The sequence below is a fragment of the Phocoena phocoena genome, chromosome 3, assembly GCF_963924675.1.
Source record: "Phocoena phocoena chromosome 3, mPhoPho1.1, whole genome shotgun sequence".
Classification (NCBI taxonomy): domain Eukaryota; kingdom Metazoa; phylum Chordata; class Mammalia; order Artiodactyla; family Phocoenidae; genus Phocoena; species Phocoena phocoena.
Window position 1 is genome coordinate 42870684 of NC_089221.1, and position 18360 is coordinate 42889043.

Genomic DNA, 18360 nt, shown 5'->3' on the forward strand with positions numbered 1-18360 from the left:
CAAAGAGAAGGAGAGAGATACTGTGTTCTTGGACTGTATGAGTCAACATTGTGAAAATGACTGTACTACCCAAAGCAATCTACAGATTCAGTGCAATCCCTAACAAACTACCAATGGCATGTTTCACAGAAGAACAGAAAATTGCACAACTTGTATTGAAACACAAAAGATCCCAAATAGCCACAGCAATCTTGAGAAAGAAAAACAGAGCTGGAGGAATCAGGCTCCTGGACTTCAGACTATACTAGAAATCTACAGTAATCAAGACAGTATGGTACTGACAAAAAACAGAAACACATATCAATGGAACAGGGTAGAAAGCCCGGAGATAAACCCACGCACATATGGTCACCTTATCTTTGATAAAGGAGGCAAGAATATATGATGGAGAAAAGAGCATCTGCAATAAGTGGTACTGGGAAAACTGGACAGCTACATGTAAAAGAATGAAATTAGAACACTTCCTAACACCATACACAAAAATAAACTCAAAATGGATTAAAGACCTAAATATAAGGTCAGACACTAAAATTCTTAGAGGAAAACATAGGAAGAACACTCTGATATAAATTACAGCAAGATCGTTTTTGACCCATCTCCCAGAGAAATGGAAATAAAAACAAAAATAAACAAATGGGACCTAATGAAGCTTAAAAGCTGTTTCACAGCAAAGGAAACCATAAACAAGACCAAAACACAACCCTCAGAATAGGAGAAAATACTTGAAAGTGAAGCAACTGACAAAGGATTAGTCTCCAGAATATACAAGCAGCTCATGCAGCTTCAATAACAAAAAACAACCCAATCCAGAAATGGGCAGAAGACCTAAATAGACATTTCTCCAGAGAAGATATACAGATTGCCAACAAACATATGAAAAGATGCTCAACATCACTAATAATTAGAGAAATGCAACTCAAAACTACAATGAGGTATCACCTCACATCGGTCAGAATGGGCATCATCAAAAAATCTACAAACAGTAAATGCTGGAGAGGGTGTGGAGAAAAGGTAACCCTCTTGCACTGTTGGTGGGAAAGTAAATTGATACAGCCACTGTGGAGAACAGTATGGAGGTTCCTTAAAAAACTAAAAATAGGACTACCATATGACCCAGCAGTCCCACTACTGGGCATATACCTTGAGAAAACCATAATTCAGAAAGAGTCATGTACCACAATGTTCATTGCAGCACTATTTATAATAGCCAGGACATGGAAGCAACCTAAGTGTCTATTGACATATGAATGGATAAAGAAGATGTGGCACATATATACAATGGAATATTACTCAGCCATAAAAAGAAACGAAATTATTTGTAGTGAGGTGGATGGACCTAGAGTCTCTCATACAGAGTGAAGTATGTCAGAAAGAGAACAAATACCATATGCTAACACGTGTATATGGAATCAAAAAAGGAAAAACAAAGGTTCTGAAGAGCCTTGGGGCAAGAGAGGAATAAAGACACAGAGGTAGAGAATGGACTTGAGGACATGGGGAGGGGGAAGTGTAAGCTGGGACGAAGAGTGAGAGTAGCACTGACATATATACAGTACCAAATGTAAAATAAGATAGCTAGTGGGAAGCAGCTGCATGGCACAGGGAGATCAGCTCGGTGCTTTGTGACCACCTAGAGGGGTTGGATACGGAGGGTGGGAGGGAGATGCAAGAGGGAGGGGATATGTGGATATATGTATGCATATAGATGATTCACTTTGTTATGCAGCAGAAGCTAACAACACTAAATCAATCATACTCCAATAAAGATATTAAGAAAAAAAGAATGGCATTAGGAATTTTGAACAAGTAGTTGTTGATCTTCCATGTGAGTAGAGTTCTTATAAACTAATTTGAGGATAACATGATGTGCTATTTCCAGTAGGATCTCATTCAGTTACAACTTCTTAAAAAGTAAAAACTTCTGGGTGAAAAAATGCAATTTCACATTTTAAAAATGGAATTAAAATTAGTTCCCTTTAATAGAGAGCTCTCTAGTATAACTAATGTTAAAGAATTTCTAAAACTTCTAGCCTACAAAGTTAACATTCTTGAGTTTTATTTATTGTTTTTTTTAAATAAGTGCATGTTTATGGTAAAAATAAAATGAGGATTATGAAATAAAAATGAACAAAAAATTTATCCCTTTACTTGAACTATTGCACTACTGTAATGGAAAAGTAAGTTTACTTGGAATTTTGGGTGGAACTTGGAGGGCGAAAGTTAACAAACACATTTAAAAGTTAAATGTTTAATATGTACACACTTAAAGCTTAGTTTTTATTTGAGTTAAAGCAGTGAGTTAACCTGTATTCATAGTGACAGTAATACAAGTTTAAGAAATCATTTACCCTTTTTAGAAATTTCACTTTTGTGAAATTCCTAAGATTAGATTCTAAACAGTTATTTTGGTTTTTAAATCATGAATCCTGTATTGATTTGTTCATTTATGGGAGGGAAATTCTCACATGGATTTTTCCATTTTTTTTCCATCTGACTTATAGTTTCGTTGTTTATCAAATCTTTCATCTCTGGAGATCATGATGGTAATTTAGATGAACGATGCTATATGCTGTAGTAATGGTGTTTCTTTGAAATTTGTTACTGTGACTTTCTATAAGCCAACAACTTCTGCTTCTCTAAGTGAGATGGAAATACTATTTCCGTTGTCCTGGGACTCTTGTTAGGCTGTTTGAACAGGATTCAGTTTGGCGCTGCTTTTTGCAGGCTGTTGTTTCAGAGTACATTGTGTTTATGCTGGTTTAGTCTACTAATTTTCTACTAAATGAATTCATGGTTAGAACTAAAGTAGTTTACAGTAAGGGTCTGTGGCTAAAAATATCCTTGTGCAACATGGTCTGTATTTCTAATTATTGAGCTTGAGAGAAAATAATAAAGTAACATTGAATTCCAAGGTGTATTTGTATTTTTCAGAGCGTGGTGTCGTATGGGAAGAAACTATTATTTTGCTTCCTGATAATGTTCACTATGTCTTTCTTTCGGCTACTATTCCAAATGCCCGGCAGTTTGCTGAATGGATTTGCCACTTACATAAACAGGTATTTTCTTTCCCTTTTCTGATGTTTTCCATATTTAAAATGTTACAAGTTGGCCTTACTATATCCTGTACTTCGTTCCTGATGCTGCCTAGAATAAAGACATTTTAATGTGAAACTACTTTTTAAATCGAGCAAGCTTGTCAAAATCAACGGACTAATTTTTTTATAAGTGTGAATTTTCTGAGTCCTATCTCAAACCCAATACATCAAAATCTCTGGGAGTAGGGTCTTGGGTTTTGAAACCTTTAGCTTTTAAACGCTCCCAAATTGATCGTGATGACCTGCCAGGTTTGGAAACTATCTATTCATACAATGAACCATGAGTACACAGTAGAGAATTTTCTCTAAGACCTCGGTACTGGGAAAAAGCTGGGCATTTTCTGAGAGTGTGATTTGATTGTTTTCATGTGAATGCAGACTTTTTAGTGACTGTATTTTCTTTTTGTTTTTCTAGTCTAATTTTAGCAGCATTAAAGGACCTTATAACAAGCTTTTGTTCATGTGTACTAAATTTATTCTTGGTTTTATTTTTCTGCCCTTATTTTTCCTTTATACCAGAATGCTGAAAATTTATTTTTTATCCATTTATAAGCTCTCTAATGGCATTTTTGTAACATCATGTTGCTTCTGTAGGATAGAAACACAGTGGATCTTCTGGAGGAGTTAGATCAACCTGCTGTTTTAGTAAAGCTTTGAAAAGTCTCTGGGCTAGAAAAGTTCTATTTTACCTCAGGGAGCATTCTGTGTCACCATTACTGCTGCTACGGAGAAATTGAAGTCTTCTTTAATTATGGCATCACAGGTCTAGGGTATGGATCCAAGATCATATGGAAACTCAAATCATGTATTGATATTTATCCCTGATTAGGGAATTAGTAAAATTGAACAGATGGTAGTATAATTTGATGGACCTCAGTTTTCCCCATTTTTCTTCTCCTGACTTAAGGGTTTTTTTAAAAAAACTTTTTTCTTTTTGAAATGTTGAATTCAAAAATTTGTCTCCTTAAGGTCTTTTAGGTAGGTCATATACATGGTATTATTTTGAAGAAATAAAATATATGGTTAATTACTTTTCTTTGTTTTTACAGCCTTGTCATGTAATTTACACAGATTATCGGCCTACTCCATTACAGCACTACATTTTTCCAGCAGGGGGAGATGGTCTGCACCTTGTGGTTGATGAAAATGTAAGGGAGTAATTACAATTCTTATATCTATAATATCATACTTTGCTGTTTATAGCCATTTTTCTTTAAACTAGAGAAGAATGGCAGAGATTCGTTTTTTTCTTAAGTAGTTTTGTGGTCCAGAGTTATTGTTGGTTTTTTGTGTATGTATTTTTATTTCAAAAATTATATTTAAGACTCGTATTTTTTAATGCATGAATTAGATTTCCTTCCTTTTCCAGTATTTTTTAAATGCCTTGAGAATAAAGGACTCTGGACATGTTTCAGATATCTTATGTTTTGCTTTTCCCAGTTATATTATTATATTAAATTATTTATTATTTGAGGAAGCTTTGTTTTGAGGTATGAAAAAATATTTGCATTATGATTAGATATTAAGTTACACAGAAAAATTTTGTGATTCCAGGGTGACTTCAGAGAAGATAATTTTAATACTGCGATGCAGGTACTTCGAGATGCTGGTGATTTGGCAAAAGGAGATCAGAAGGGGAGAAAAGGAGGAACAAAAGGTAATTTGGAACTTTGTTTTAAGAGAATTTTACATGTAAATTGTATTTTCAGATTACATTTTTTGGTTTTTTTTTTACTCTTTTCCCCTCGGGGGCTGTATAAAGATCTAGATAGTGTATGATAAAATTGGGTGAATAAAGTTTTAATCTCTTTTTCCTCTATGACATTTACTGAGATATAGTTCATATACAATTCACCCATTAAAGTATACAATTCAACAGTTATTAGTACATTCACAGAATTATGCAGCTGTCCCCACAGTTTTTTTATTGAGATACAATTCACATATCATAGAAGTCACCATTTTTAAGAAGGGTACAATTAAGTGGATTTTAGTATATTCACAAAATTGTGCAACTACTGTCTAATTCTAGAACATTTTCATTAACTCGATAAGAAACTCCATACCCATTAGCAGTCATTCTTCATTTACTCCCAACGTCTTCCCCACCATCCCTCAGCCTTAGGCAATCACTAATCTACTTTCTGTTTCTATTTTCTTTTTCTAGACATTTCATATAAATGGAATCATGATATATGTGGTGTTTTGCAACTTAGCTTGTTTTCAAGATTCATCCATGTTAGAGCATATGTCAGTACTTCATTCTTTTTTATAGTCAAATAACATTCCATTGTATGATTTTACCACATTTTATTTATTCATTCTTCAGTTGATGAACAGTTAGGTGGTTTTCAACTTTTTGATTGTTGTGACTAATGCTGCTGTAAACATTTGTGTACTACAAGTTTTTGTGTGAACGTGTTTTCTTTTCTCATGAGAATATACCTAGTGCAATTGCTGAGTCATATCTATGTTTAACCTTTTCAGTAACTGCCAAGTTATTTTCCAAAGTGTCTGCCCCATTATACATTGTCATCAGGAGGATATGAGGTATCCATTTCTTCCACATCCTTGCCAGTACTTTAATGTAGCCTGTCTATTTGATTATGGTCATCCTAGTATGTATGAAGTCATATGTCAGTGTGGTTTTTATTTACATTTCTCTGTTGACTAATGAAGATCCTGTACTTACTGGCCATTTGTTTATCTTTGGAGAAATATCTATTCAAATCCTTGGCCCATTCAAAAATTACATTGTATTTTTGTTGTTGAGTTGTAAGGATTCTTTTACACTCTAGATACTAGACCTTTATTAGATATCTGATTTGTAAATATTTTTTTCCATTCTGTGAGTTAGGGTTATCTTTATTGTTGGTGTCTGTTGAAGTACAAAAGTTTTAAATTTTGGTGAAATCCAGTTTATCAGGTTTTTTTTTTTCTTTTGTGGCTTATGCTTTTGGTATCATATCTAAGAGTGCTTTGCCTAACCCAACATCATGAAGGTTTACTCCTATATATTTTTTAAGAGTTTTGTAGTTTCAGATTTTACATTTAAGTCTTTAATCCATTTTGAGTTAATTTTTGGATATGGTTTATGTACATTTTTTGCAGGACCATCAAATGTGTTCAAGATTGTGAAGATGATTATGGAAAGAAACTTTCAACCTGTAATTATTTTCAGTTTTAGTAAGAAAGATTGTGAAGCCTACGCACTTCAAATGACCAAATTAGATTTCAACACAGGTACTATATAATTTCAGTATAGTTTTAATGTTAGTGAAAATTAGTGTAAATATATTTCTGATAAGACATTTTTGTGTATTGCTAGAATTTGCAGTTCACCTTACAGTTACAGCAGTAGTTACATCACATTTGTAAAAGCTTTAAGGCCCTCAATTTATCATTTCTTTTCCTTTCTTCTGTCTTCTTTTATTGGAAGGTAAGTATAATACATTGTTCTACATAAAACCCAAAGACCCCTAGTAAGAAATATTATACTCATACCTTCTTATACTTCATTGCCATAGCTCTTTGGTTATTGTAGTTTTCTGTCTGATAACTTAAGGTTAGTCTCTTGGTCAGACTACCTTCTGTTATGTTTCATTCTTCTAGAAATCCAAACTGGGAAGACCTGCCCCTGTACCTAACTGTGGTATAATTTTTGAATAAAGTAAAATAACTTCTAGCAAATGAATATATTATTCTCATTTATTAACTGTAAATGTAACCATTTAAAAGTCACACAGCTAGATAGTAGCGTAGCCAGGCAAAAATTGCAGCATGCCAAATACCAACCCAGTTGTCATTCATTTCACCCTTTTACATATCTGATCCTGTGCAGTGAGAAGTAAATAATATCTTCAGTCATGCAGAATCAAATTTCAGTTGTCTTGTTTTCTTTATCAAGGCACAGAACTAATCCCATGATTTTAAAGCTAATTTTTACTTTTCCATGGGTAAAAAAATAACAAATGACAGATAACCCATATACCCTCCTAACGCCAATAATTTTTTTTTTTTGACTGAGTGAATTACTCTACTTAGAAATGTTTTCTTATAACTACCAGTGCTGTATGTGCTTGATGTTGCAGGGTTATATATTGATAAAGTCAACAAATATTTATTGACAAATAGTCACTTTATAAGAAGGCAGTGTAATGGTTAAGAGCATAGGCTTTGGAATTGCTGACGTAACAGTTAATACCAATGCCCATTATTTGCTTAATGCCTTACTTTCCTTAATAGTGAGTAATAATAATCCCTGTGTCCTATAATTTTTTGACTTAAATATGCATGTAGATACCTAGCGTAGTTACTGTTACTGCTTTTATAAGATAGTACTTTTTACTCGTGGACTAACTCTGCTAGATCTGTTTTGAAAGGCAATGAATTTTATTAAATAATTATGTAGAAAATTTGATCTACTTTACCTTCTGCCTATCTAAAATCATGAGTCTTTACTTTTACTCTTTATAGACTCTTTTTCTTTGCAGTGTGTGAAATTTGTTATCACTGACTCATTTAGATACTTATATACCCTTGGGTTTTCTCTCTTAGATGAAGAAAAGAAGATGGTTGAAGAAGTATTCAGTAACGCAATTGACTGCTTGTCAGATGAAGATAAAAAGCTCCCTCAGGTATGTGTTTTATGTCATTAAGTAGACTGTGGCTATTAACAGATAGTGTATATTCACTTTGTATTTCTTGGATTTGTTACTATGTTATATATTTCACTGTTTGCACACTGCAGTAAATATGTTGCATTGTGCACTGAAATGATACCTTGATTCTTATTTTGAACTTCTAAGAAGGTGACAAAAGGAAACATTTGCTGCCTTGAAGAAACTTTTCTCTGAAAGCTAGCATGATCTGGAAATTACTGCTTCTGTTCCTAATACTACAAAATTTTTAATGCTAATTTGAAGTCAGTGAATTCTTAATTCATAAGGTTACCAAACAAAACAATAGAGCAAACCTAAGTTTAATGAGAAATTTGATTTCTACTTTGCTTTAATTAATTAAAGTGGTTTTTTCTTTTGACTATTAGAATTGCCTTAGGAGTTCTAAAATATACTGATGTCTTGTTGCCACTCCAGAGATTCTCATTTAATTGTCTGGTGTGTGTCCTGATCATTAGAATGTTTCAGAAACTCCCCTGGTTGTTCTAATGTGCATCCGAAACCGAGGACTAATGCTTTAGCCCAACCTAATACTATATGATAGTTTTATTTTGTGAAAAGAAAAATTGGAAGGTCAGACTCTGCTTACAGATGTTTGCTTTGATTTGTGTGGGATTTATGATAAGACTGCAATTGCATGTTTCTTGGTATTTAAAAATTTATGAAATCTTATTGTAATTTTTCTTTCCAGCTGAATTATTAGTATCTAAGGGCTGAGCCATGTCTTTATACATACTTGTTATCCTAGCACACTTCTAACAGTAAAATTTAATGGTATTTAATAGTGTTAATGGGAATGAACTCTTCAGTAATTCATTTGTTTTTAGATAAAGTACATATTTATATTAAATACGCTTTATAGTTATTTATTTTCTTTTGGTTTGAGTTGGCTAGTATTTTTTTTTTTTTTAATTTATTTATTTTGGCTGCATTGGGTCTTCGTTGCTGTGCACAGGCCTCTCTAGTTGTGCCGATCGGGGGCTACTCTTCATTGTGGTGCATGGGCTTCTCACTGCGGTGGCCTCTCTCGTTGTGGAGCATGGGCTCTAAGCACGCGGGCTCAGTAGTTGTGGCTCACGGGCTTTAGAGCACAGGCTCAGTAATTGTGGCTCACGGGCCCAGTTGCTCCACGGCATGTGGGATCTTCCTGCACCAGGGCTCGAACCCGTGTCCCCTGCATTGGCAGTCGGATTCTTAACTACTGTGCCACCAGGGAACTCCTGGCTGGTATTTTTTAAGTTTATTTCATGCAGATGCAAACTTTGCTGTAATAACCTTTAATTTTTTTTAGAGGAGATGAAGTAATGCTGGAAAATTTGAATGAGGAAGCAAAACATTTATCAAGTTTATTTAAACATGCCTTTCATATTAAAGCTAGGACAGAATTTTATTGTGTTTTAAGTTTAATTGTGGGAATATGGGTTTGGTTTCTAGTTTTTCTGGAAAAGTTATATAAAATTTCTTTAAACAGCATTCTTTCTTGATTACTGACTTTTCTTAATTTTGTTAGTTTCACATTTTAAAAGTTCTTTTCCTCACATCTTTTTAAAAATAAAATTGAATCCAATCGTAGGTTGAACATGTACTTCCTCTCTTGAAGAGGGGCATTGGTATTCACCATGGTGGTTTACTTCCTATTTTGAAAGAAACTATAGAAATTCTCTTTTCTGAAGGATTGATAAAGGTATGATTTTATTTTATTTATTATGCCCTAAAATTGTGTTATGTGAGCAGTTTGAAAGTTATCAAGAACACTGTTTTTAGGCAACTTTTTTTTTATTGTTATTTAAGTAAGTCGAACGGAATGGCTTAGGTAATGAACTTATTTTTGTATACAGTGTTATACTTCATAAATTTTGGACTATAGGTAAAAGTCATTTGTTTCTTTTCCTAGTCTTAAAGTAAGAAATGGTATCATTACTGAATACAGTGTAGAATTTTCCAGAAGGTGCTGTTTAATTTTCAGACCTGAAGTTGATACTGTAAGTGGACTCCATTCTGTATACAGATTAAAAGGACTAGTTTAGAAAAGACAAGGAGAATTGCTGTTTAGACTTATGAAAGAGTTTTTAGGATGTTCTCATTTAAACCAAAGAGAGTCTAATTTAATTTTTAATATTATGTTGATGTCTGTACCCAGTAATGGGATGTTGAAAATGGGAAACAACTCCAAAATATAGTTGTAAGCCTTTATATGACTCATAAATTATTTTATGTTTAAAAATCAGATTAGAGATTTGTCATGAGAACTTCAGCACTAACTAGGATATTTAAAAGAAATTTACTCACCCTAAAGACCATACTTGAGGTATTTTAGATAAAGAATTGGTCACTATTTGTACCTGGGTCCTGGTAAGGCCCTGTTGATGTCCTCATATAGATTGCATGTTTTGTTGAGACCCATTTTAAAGAATCTTTTAAGTGATACTTGTGGATTGTAGAATTCAAATAGAATAACTGTACATAAAGTGAAAAATTAAAGACCACCATTGCCCTTTACTTCCTAGAAATATCCACTAGGATACATACAAATAACATTTGATTTAATTTGTAAACAAAAGTGATTATATTACCCACGTTATTCAATTTCGTCATATGCATTGCTATTCATTCTTTTTAACAGATGAATAGCATTCTGTTAAGTTGATGAAATAAAGTGTTTTTATATTGTTGCCTATTGGTGAAAATTTAGATTATTTAACAGTACTTCAGTGACTTAACTTGTACACATACCTTTGTGAGCTCTTTGGTAAAGTCTTAGATGTGAACATAAAGTGCCACTGATTTTGATCTCCCCTCAGATTTTAAAGGTGTCTCTAAAACCACTGCATCATCAATGAAGAAACCAGGAAATGAGACTGTGTTTAGAAAAATATTCTCCAGCCTAATAATGCTTAGTCCATTAGACCAGTAGTAGTCTCTCCAAGTTACCACCACTGGAGTTACAGAAAGAAAGACTATTTTCCCTGAATTAAAAAATTTCTGGGCTCCAAGGGACATTAAATATTATAATATAAATTTAATATACATAATTATATGTAAATTTAATAATTTTGTATATAAAATACTGAAATACACCTGGGATAGCATGTCTTATTTTTGTACAATTTCATTAACTAATTTTTTAAATTCATGATTTATTTATACTTGAGTAATTTATTAACGAAACTAGTTTTTCAGTTTAAAATATGTGTTTAATTGTATATTTATTCATTTAGGCCTTATTTGCCACTGAGACTTTTGCTATGGGGATTAACATGCCAGCTAGAACTGTTTTATTTACAAACGCCCGAAAATTTGATGGGAAGGATTTCCGATGGGTAAGTAAAATAATTCATATATTGAAATAACTTTTAGCTTCAGTTGTTTTACCTAAGATGATTTTGGCTCATGTAGTCTTTGAGATTTTCAGTTCTAAGTACTTTAAAACTTGCACCTGAGCTAATATGAGTAGTTCATCAAAGTTAAATTTCAGATCCTTTATATTTCTGTCCTTTAGCCAAAAACAAAAACCAAAAACTAGGTGAAAGAGTTTAGTGATGAGGGATAAGTGTGCAAATGAATCATGAATGCTTTAATGCATTTAAAATATGTCTAGAATTTTTATTTCTTCAAATTTTAAGTTATTTAAAGCACCTCTACTATAGTGGCTACAGTTGTAGCTCACTGTTTTACTCTTTAGGTTTAAAATAGAGATTTTTTTTTTTAACAGGTTTGCACATATGTCTTTCCTAAGGCAAAAGTTGGGATCATGAGTGAAATGGTGAATTGGAGTAAAAATAAATCCTTAATCCAGAAGCAAGTAATTGCTTCTTACCAAACTTAAACTATGGGCCTAGAGCTATGGTAGATACTGAGGATGCTAAATTTAAAACAAAACCAAACTAATCCCTACTGTGAAGAGACTTAGTGCAGGTGGAAGTTTATTTTATGGGCTCTGAGAAGTATATATAGGAAGGATAGAACACAAGAAAAGAAGTCACTTGTATATAAGTGGTCATGGAGGCGTCATAGAGAAGGCCTCTATGTTTTGAGAAGGCCTCAAAATTTTGAGAAGGCCTCAAAAACTTTCTGTAACTTCTGACTTGTTTAAGTCAAAAGAAGACTATTTCATGTAGAATATAATTTTTAATTGCAAAGTGGATAAAGTCTTCCATATGTTTTATATTTTAAGTTAATGTAAATTTTAAAATTCTTCATCATCAGTTTAAAATTACTTAATTCTTTGAATAAAACTGATGCTACAAGAAAATAAATAAATAAGTTTTTCGTGACTTTACATGCTCCTTGGCATCCAGTGGACCGCAGGGAAGGGTATGTAGTAAAGTGGGTAATTGAATTTAAGAAAACAACCATTTCTTGATGATTCAAGGTCCTAATTATGAAATCTAAAAATCATAATGTGTCAAAATGTAACAATGCCCTTGAGTGCTGTTGAGATTTTATTGGACTGCCTTTTTGAAATGTTCTTTTCTGATCTTTAATGTTGGTCCCAAGTCGTTAGGTCTGTTTTTGATGCTATCAGTAATATGCCTTCTAGTAGCACAGTGGTTTGTAACTCTTCTTGAGTCAAACATTTTTTGAGAGTCCGAACATGCTGGACCCTTCCAACAGGAGAAAAGGACACATGTACTTACAGATAAAACTTTGCCCAGTGTTCAGGTGGTTCAATTTTACCCTGAAAGACTATGCATGGGAGACTTACTAACCTTTCTCCCTTAGGTGGTTCTTAGTGATGAATGGACTCTTCTGAATGCCAAGGACATACAGTGAGAAAATAGAAATTGTGCTTTTTGTATGTGTTGATTTTTATATTAATCTCATTTGGAAATTAAGAAAATGTGTTATGATCAAGACAGAATCGGTATTTAATAGAGTTTGGGTCATTGTTTGCTTTCTTAAACTTTCCTGTTTTCCAGAATATCTAGTTCAAAGATATTTTTTATGCCAGTGAATTAGCCAGTATTTCTCTATAGCTATTTGATCATTTTGGAGCTAAAATTTAGTTTTGCAACATTATTCTTAAGTGTTTTGCATTTTTGTCTTTTTACTTAAACTTTCCTAAAAGTTCATGTTTTTGATCTTGTTTCCTGTCTTAGAATGTGTAGCTTGTGCTTGTGAACTTTATGATAAGAATAATTTTAAGAATATATTTTTCACCAGGTTTTCTCCTAAACTTTGCATTTTTAATTACTTTCATTCAGATTTCCTCTGGTGAATACATTCAGATGTCTGGTCGTGCTGGAAGGAGGGGAATGGATGACAGAGGAATTGTAATTCTTATGGTAGATGAAAAGATGAGCCCAACAATTGGAAAACAACTACTTAAGGTAACAAGTTAAGCTTCTGTGCCTTCACCAGGAATTTGAGAAACATACTTCAGGACCACATTGAAATTAATTGTGTCAGTTCAAATACCTCTCTGAGTAGATGAGTTAATTTACTAAACTATCTGGGCTTAGGAAGGTGGAAGAGGGTAACTGCTCAAATTGCTGATACTTTGTACCCTACTTTCTGTTCCAATAGGAAAAGAGCAAGTCATTCAGTGGAGGGGATGGAGATCTGCAGAGGGCAGAAATGTTTACTTTGCCCTCCAAATTTGAGATACCTCTGTATCTGCCCACTCCACTGCACAAATCGCTTCTCACCTATCAGCGCAGGAAGTAGGGCAGATATTATCAGTATTGTGCACAGTTATCTTCCTATACCTTTGCAAGCCCAGATAGCTTAATGAATTAATTCTACAATCTACCATTCTAATTCATCCTGTTGAGAGATTATAATATCCCAATAATAAATTTATAAGCTTTATTTCAAATTAACCTGTTTATTTTTTATGCCAGTGAATTAGCCAGTATTTCTCTATAGCTATTTGATCATTTTGGAGCTAAAATTTAGTTTGCAACATTATTCTTAAGTGTTTTGCATTTTTGTCTTTTTACTTAAACTTTCCTAAAAGTTCATGTTTTTGATCTTGTTTCCTGTCTTGGAATGTGTAGCTTGTGCTTGTGAACTTTATGATAAGAATAATTTTAAGAATATATTTTTGTGTTTTGTGTTGTCTAAGATTTTTGTTTTATTTTGAAGAGCTTCTCAAAGAACTTTGACCTACCTGATTGCTTTCCTTCTCCTTCTCCATGTATTGATAGTAAGGAATTATTAAGCATATCCATAGAGAACACTATCAATAAGATAGGAAGCTTAACATGAATTAAAATATAAAATTAACTGCCAGCTGATTAGCTACTTAAAATAATCTTCAAAACATGTTAAGACATACATAGGTCGATATCTCTGAAATATACTGTGTTCAACTTCTAAGGCTTAGGAACTGCATGGAGAATTTGAGATATGGTTGTAGGAAGCCTGGTAAGCTGAAGCAAAAATAGGTAAAGTTCTTTTTTTTCTTTTAAATGTTTTTATATGAGTAAAGACAAAGCTTATCTGTACATATTCATAGTGATCATATGTGTCTTATTTTCAGTTTTAAAGATTAACACTTGGAAACCCATCTTTAAGTGTCCATATAACTTTAGTTCTTTCTTTTAGGGAAATGGTCAAGACTGAAAATTTGTGTTAGTCTTTAAATTTTGTCGCATATAATAAACACTATTTTTCTTACCTCGTACTCTGTGTATGGAAATAATCAAGTCAGGAGGTAATATTTTAATGGCAGCATCTGGTTCCTTTAGTACAGATTTTTTCATTCCATTTACTTGACATCTCTAGATTTGTTACCCTGTAAGTGTAAATTTCTATTGTCTTTCATTTCATTTAATAAAAGGGTTTTTAAATTTTATTGTGCAAAGAACATTTAAGATGAGATCTACCCTCTTAATAAATTATTATGTGTAAAATATGTTGTTGACTGTTGTATAGCAAATCTCTATTTATCTCACTTGACTGAAACTTGATGCCCTTTAATTAGTAACTTCCCAATTACTCGTCCTCTCAGTCTCTGACAACTACCATTCTACTCTTTAAATCCATGAATTTGACTATTTTAGATACCTCATATAAGAGGAATTATGCAGGATTTGTCTTTCTGTGACTGGCTTGTTTCATTTAGCATAATATCCTCAAAGTTCATCCATGTTACATATTGCAGAATTTTCTTCTTTAAGAGTAAATAGTATTCTGTGTAGTTACAGTCCTCCCTTGGTATTCTTAGGGGATTGGTTCCAAAACCCCCATGTATACTAAAATACCAAAATGAGAGGATGCTCATGTCTCTTACATAAACAGCACAGTACTTGCTTATAACCTGTGCACATCTTTCGTATACTTTAAATCATCTCTAGATTACTTATAGTATGGAATACAATGTAAACACTATTTAAATAGCCGTAAATACAGTGTATATAGTTGCCTGTGCTGCATGACACATTCAAGTTTTGCTTTTTGGAACTTTCTGCAATTTTTTTCCCCAAGTATTTTGCGAGCCACAGTTCATTGAATCCTCAGATAGGGAACCCGAAGACACTGGGGAACAGCTGTATAGCCATATTTTTTAGCATCAAATTGGGATACTGTAATACTGAAAGAAGAGACTATTAATAATTATATCAATATATCAGGTATAAGTTGGGGTTGTCCTGGGGTCACTTGGATACAATGTTAAAATGCTATGTTGAGTTTAAGGTGATGGAGAATTCAGATAGGTGTATTCTACAGCAGTTTGAATATAGAAGCAGAGCTTGAGGTTGGAAATAAACATTTGCAATATTGAAGCCCCACATTTCTTAAAGGAGGGTAATAGTGGAAAAGAAAAATAATAGAATAGTAAAAAGTTGGTCTGTTTGCAAAATTATGAAGTAGCTGAAGTTGTCTTTCATTCCTCTCTTCCCCAAGAATGTGATTTTCATACTAACTCCACATCTCCCTTTGGCCCTATTTTCAAGGAAAGTGGATAAAAAATAAGGTTTTAGGGACTTACTAACTAACCCCCTAGGGTAAATGGCTCTGGATTTTTCAGGAGTTAAGGAATACCACCATTTGAGACTGTTTGAAAGTTCTGCTCCTTCTCCTCATAAAATCATATATTCATACATTTATAATTCTGAATGCAATAAGGCTGGCTTATGAACCTCAATTTAAAAGCCTCTGAATACCCTAACAGTATTTGTGTTGTTTGCTATGCCATTTAAAGATTTGCATGTTTTATGACACTTCTAAATATTTCAGCATGTATCTCCCAAGAATTTGGTCATTCTCATTTGGGCACTACATAACAATTTTCAATCTTAGGAAGTATTTGCATTTAGAAAAAAGTATTCCTGGGCTTCCCTGGTGGTGCAGTGGTTAAGAATCTGCCTGCCAGTGCAGGGTACACAGGTTTGAGCCCTGTTCCGGGAAGATCCCACATGCCGTGGCGTAACTAAGCCCGTGCGCCACAACTACTGAGCCTGCGCTCTAGAGCCCGCGAGCCACAGCTGCTGAAGCCCGTGCGCCTGCAACCCATGCTCCTCAACAAGAGAAGTCACCGCAATGAGAAGCCTGCTCACCACAACGAAGAGTAGCCCCGATCCCCGCAACTAGAGAAAGCCCACAAGCAGCAAGGAAGACCCAACGCAGCCAAAAAATATATATTTAAAAAAAAAAAGGAAGGAAGGAGGGAGGGAGAGAGAAGAAAAGAAAAGAAAAGAGAAAGTATTCCTGAAGAAACATTGTAAGAAAAGTTTGGATCTCAAGGAAGTATTTTGGACATAAACCTTGTTGCAAATTAAGGTCACACTATTGTAACTAGCCCTTCTTTGGTAACAGCCACAATTAGGAGAAGAGGAATTACCAAAGTGTTGACAAAGACTGGTCTGTAAATTTTGGGGAGACATTTAGGCAGTTTTATGTCATTTCAGGAAGCTGAGAGTTTCAAAATAACTAATTTTTTCTGAATGTCATTCTGAAATAAATTTAGTGTGCTCTATTAGCATAGGCCAGGTTATACTGCAGTAACAAACCTAAATCCAGTAACTTAAAGGTTTGTTTCTCTTTACTTGTTCATTGCACGTTTACAAAAGAGACTATGCTTATTATTGTTTAGGGATTCAAGCTGATAGAGAAACCACCATCTTGAACATTAGCAGTCACTGTGCCAGCAAGGGAAATGTAGCTTTTCACACCAGCAGTTAAATATTTGACCAGGAAGTGATAACATCACTGAAACTTATTTGCCCTCCCCACTGAGGGCAAAATGTGTAATCCTGTCCAGTACCTAGAAGGCAGAGAGCTAAACATACTTGGCCAACAGTGTTTTAACTGCTACTGTCCTAGTTGGTGTTTTTTTTCCCCCCTTCACTTTCCCAAAGATCAACTGTTTTATCACTTTGTATTGGTCATTTAAAGGAAAGAACTTAATACATTTCTGTAGTATTCCTTAGCGAAGACTAAACTGTTAAGCAGTTCAGGAGGTTAAAAATATTGTTATGAATTTATTTTTAAAATCTACAACATTGACATGTTTTTTTCTCTCAGGGCTCAGCTGATCCACTAAATAGTGCTTTCCATTTGACCTACAACATGGTTTTGAACTTACTACGAGTAGAAGAAATAAATCCTGAGTACATGTTGGAAAAATCCTTCTACCAGTTTCAGCATTATAGAGCAATTCCAGGAGTAGTAGAGAGTAAGTATAAAATTACCATAGCAGCCTCATTTAGCTAGGGTAGACCAAATAGCAAAATTACAGTGTCATTGACTGCTTTAGCCATTGGGTTTTTTCTGGTAAGCCAAATCATTGTAACCAACTAGAACATTTTAAAATAAAAGAAAACACTATCAGGACATAATTCTATGGTTAATTCAAATTTAATATAATTTATTGTTATAGACATATCACATGATAATTCATATTCATGAATAATGATATTCAAAATTAATATAATGCTTTCTAAAGTCGAAAAAGTAAGTGTTCTATTGTAACTATGTTCAAGTAGAATTGTGTGTTGATCCTTATTCTAGAAGATCGTGGCTGATTATCATATAGAACTGATTAAAATCTAAAACAGAAGCAAAGATTTAAAATTCTGGTTTGGGTAAATCTTATAAAAACAATGCATAGTTGTAAAGAAAAAAAAAAACCCAAATTTTGCAAAAGATACAAAGGAAATTTAAGACCATTTGTAATCTCACGCAGACAGCCACACAACCACTGCTAACACTTCATGGTTCTTCCATCATTTTTATTTTTCATACATATTTTTCATATTTTTTTCAAAGTCGGGATTAACAATGTTTTGCTAATAACGATGATGTTATTATAATTGATATCATTTGTTAAACATTTATCATATGGCTAACCTTGTGTTAAATGCTTTACATTAACTCACTGATTCTGGCTTTTTTTAATTTAATTTCAATTCTTTGAAAGTATGGTTTTTAATAACTGCATAATATTTTCATTTTATGAATGTACTATGGTTTATTTAACAATAAAGGCAAATTTGAGATATCTTTCTATCGTGGATAGGATACTACCACTCAATTTTATGCACCTGAAAGTAAACGAAGTGTAATAATATACCTTAAAAAAATGAAAAGGCTTGGAACATCCAAGTAAGTTAAATTCTCATTTTTTTTACCCTTACCTG

General features: G+C 33.4%; 1 protein-coding gene across 1 annotated transcript in view; it reads left to right on the forward strand.

Annotated features, from left to right (window-relative positions):
* The window catches only part of MTREX (Mtr4 exosome RNA helicase), a 135034-nt gene that overhangs the window by 45867 nt on the left and 70807 nt on the right, over positions 1-18360 (forward strand). Inside the window, exons 8-16 of the mRNA XM_065873971.1 lie at positions 2932-3056; positions 4145-4243; positions 4650-4752; positions 6207-6338; positions 7653-7732; positions 9348-9458; positions 10993-11094; positions 12979-13104; positions 17246-17396. Coding sequence (XP_065730043.1) covers positions 2932-3056; positions 4145-4243; positions 4650-4752; positions 6207-6338; positions 7653-7732; positions 9348-9458; positions 10993-11094; positions 12979-13104; positions 17246-17396 — 1029 coding nt within the window. The remainder of the gene's footprint in view (positions 1-2931; positions 3057-4144; positions 4244-4649; positions 4753-6206; positions 6339-7652; positions 7733-9347; positions 9459-10992; positions 11095-12978; positions 13105-17245; positions 17397-18360) is intronic.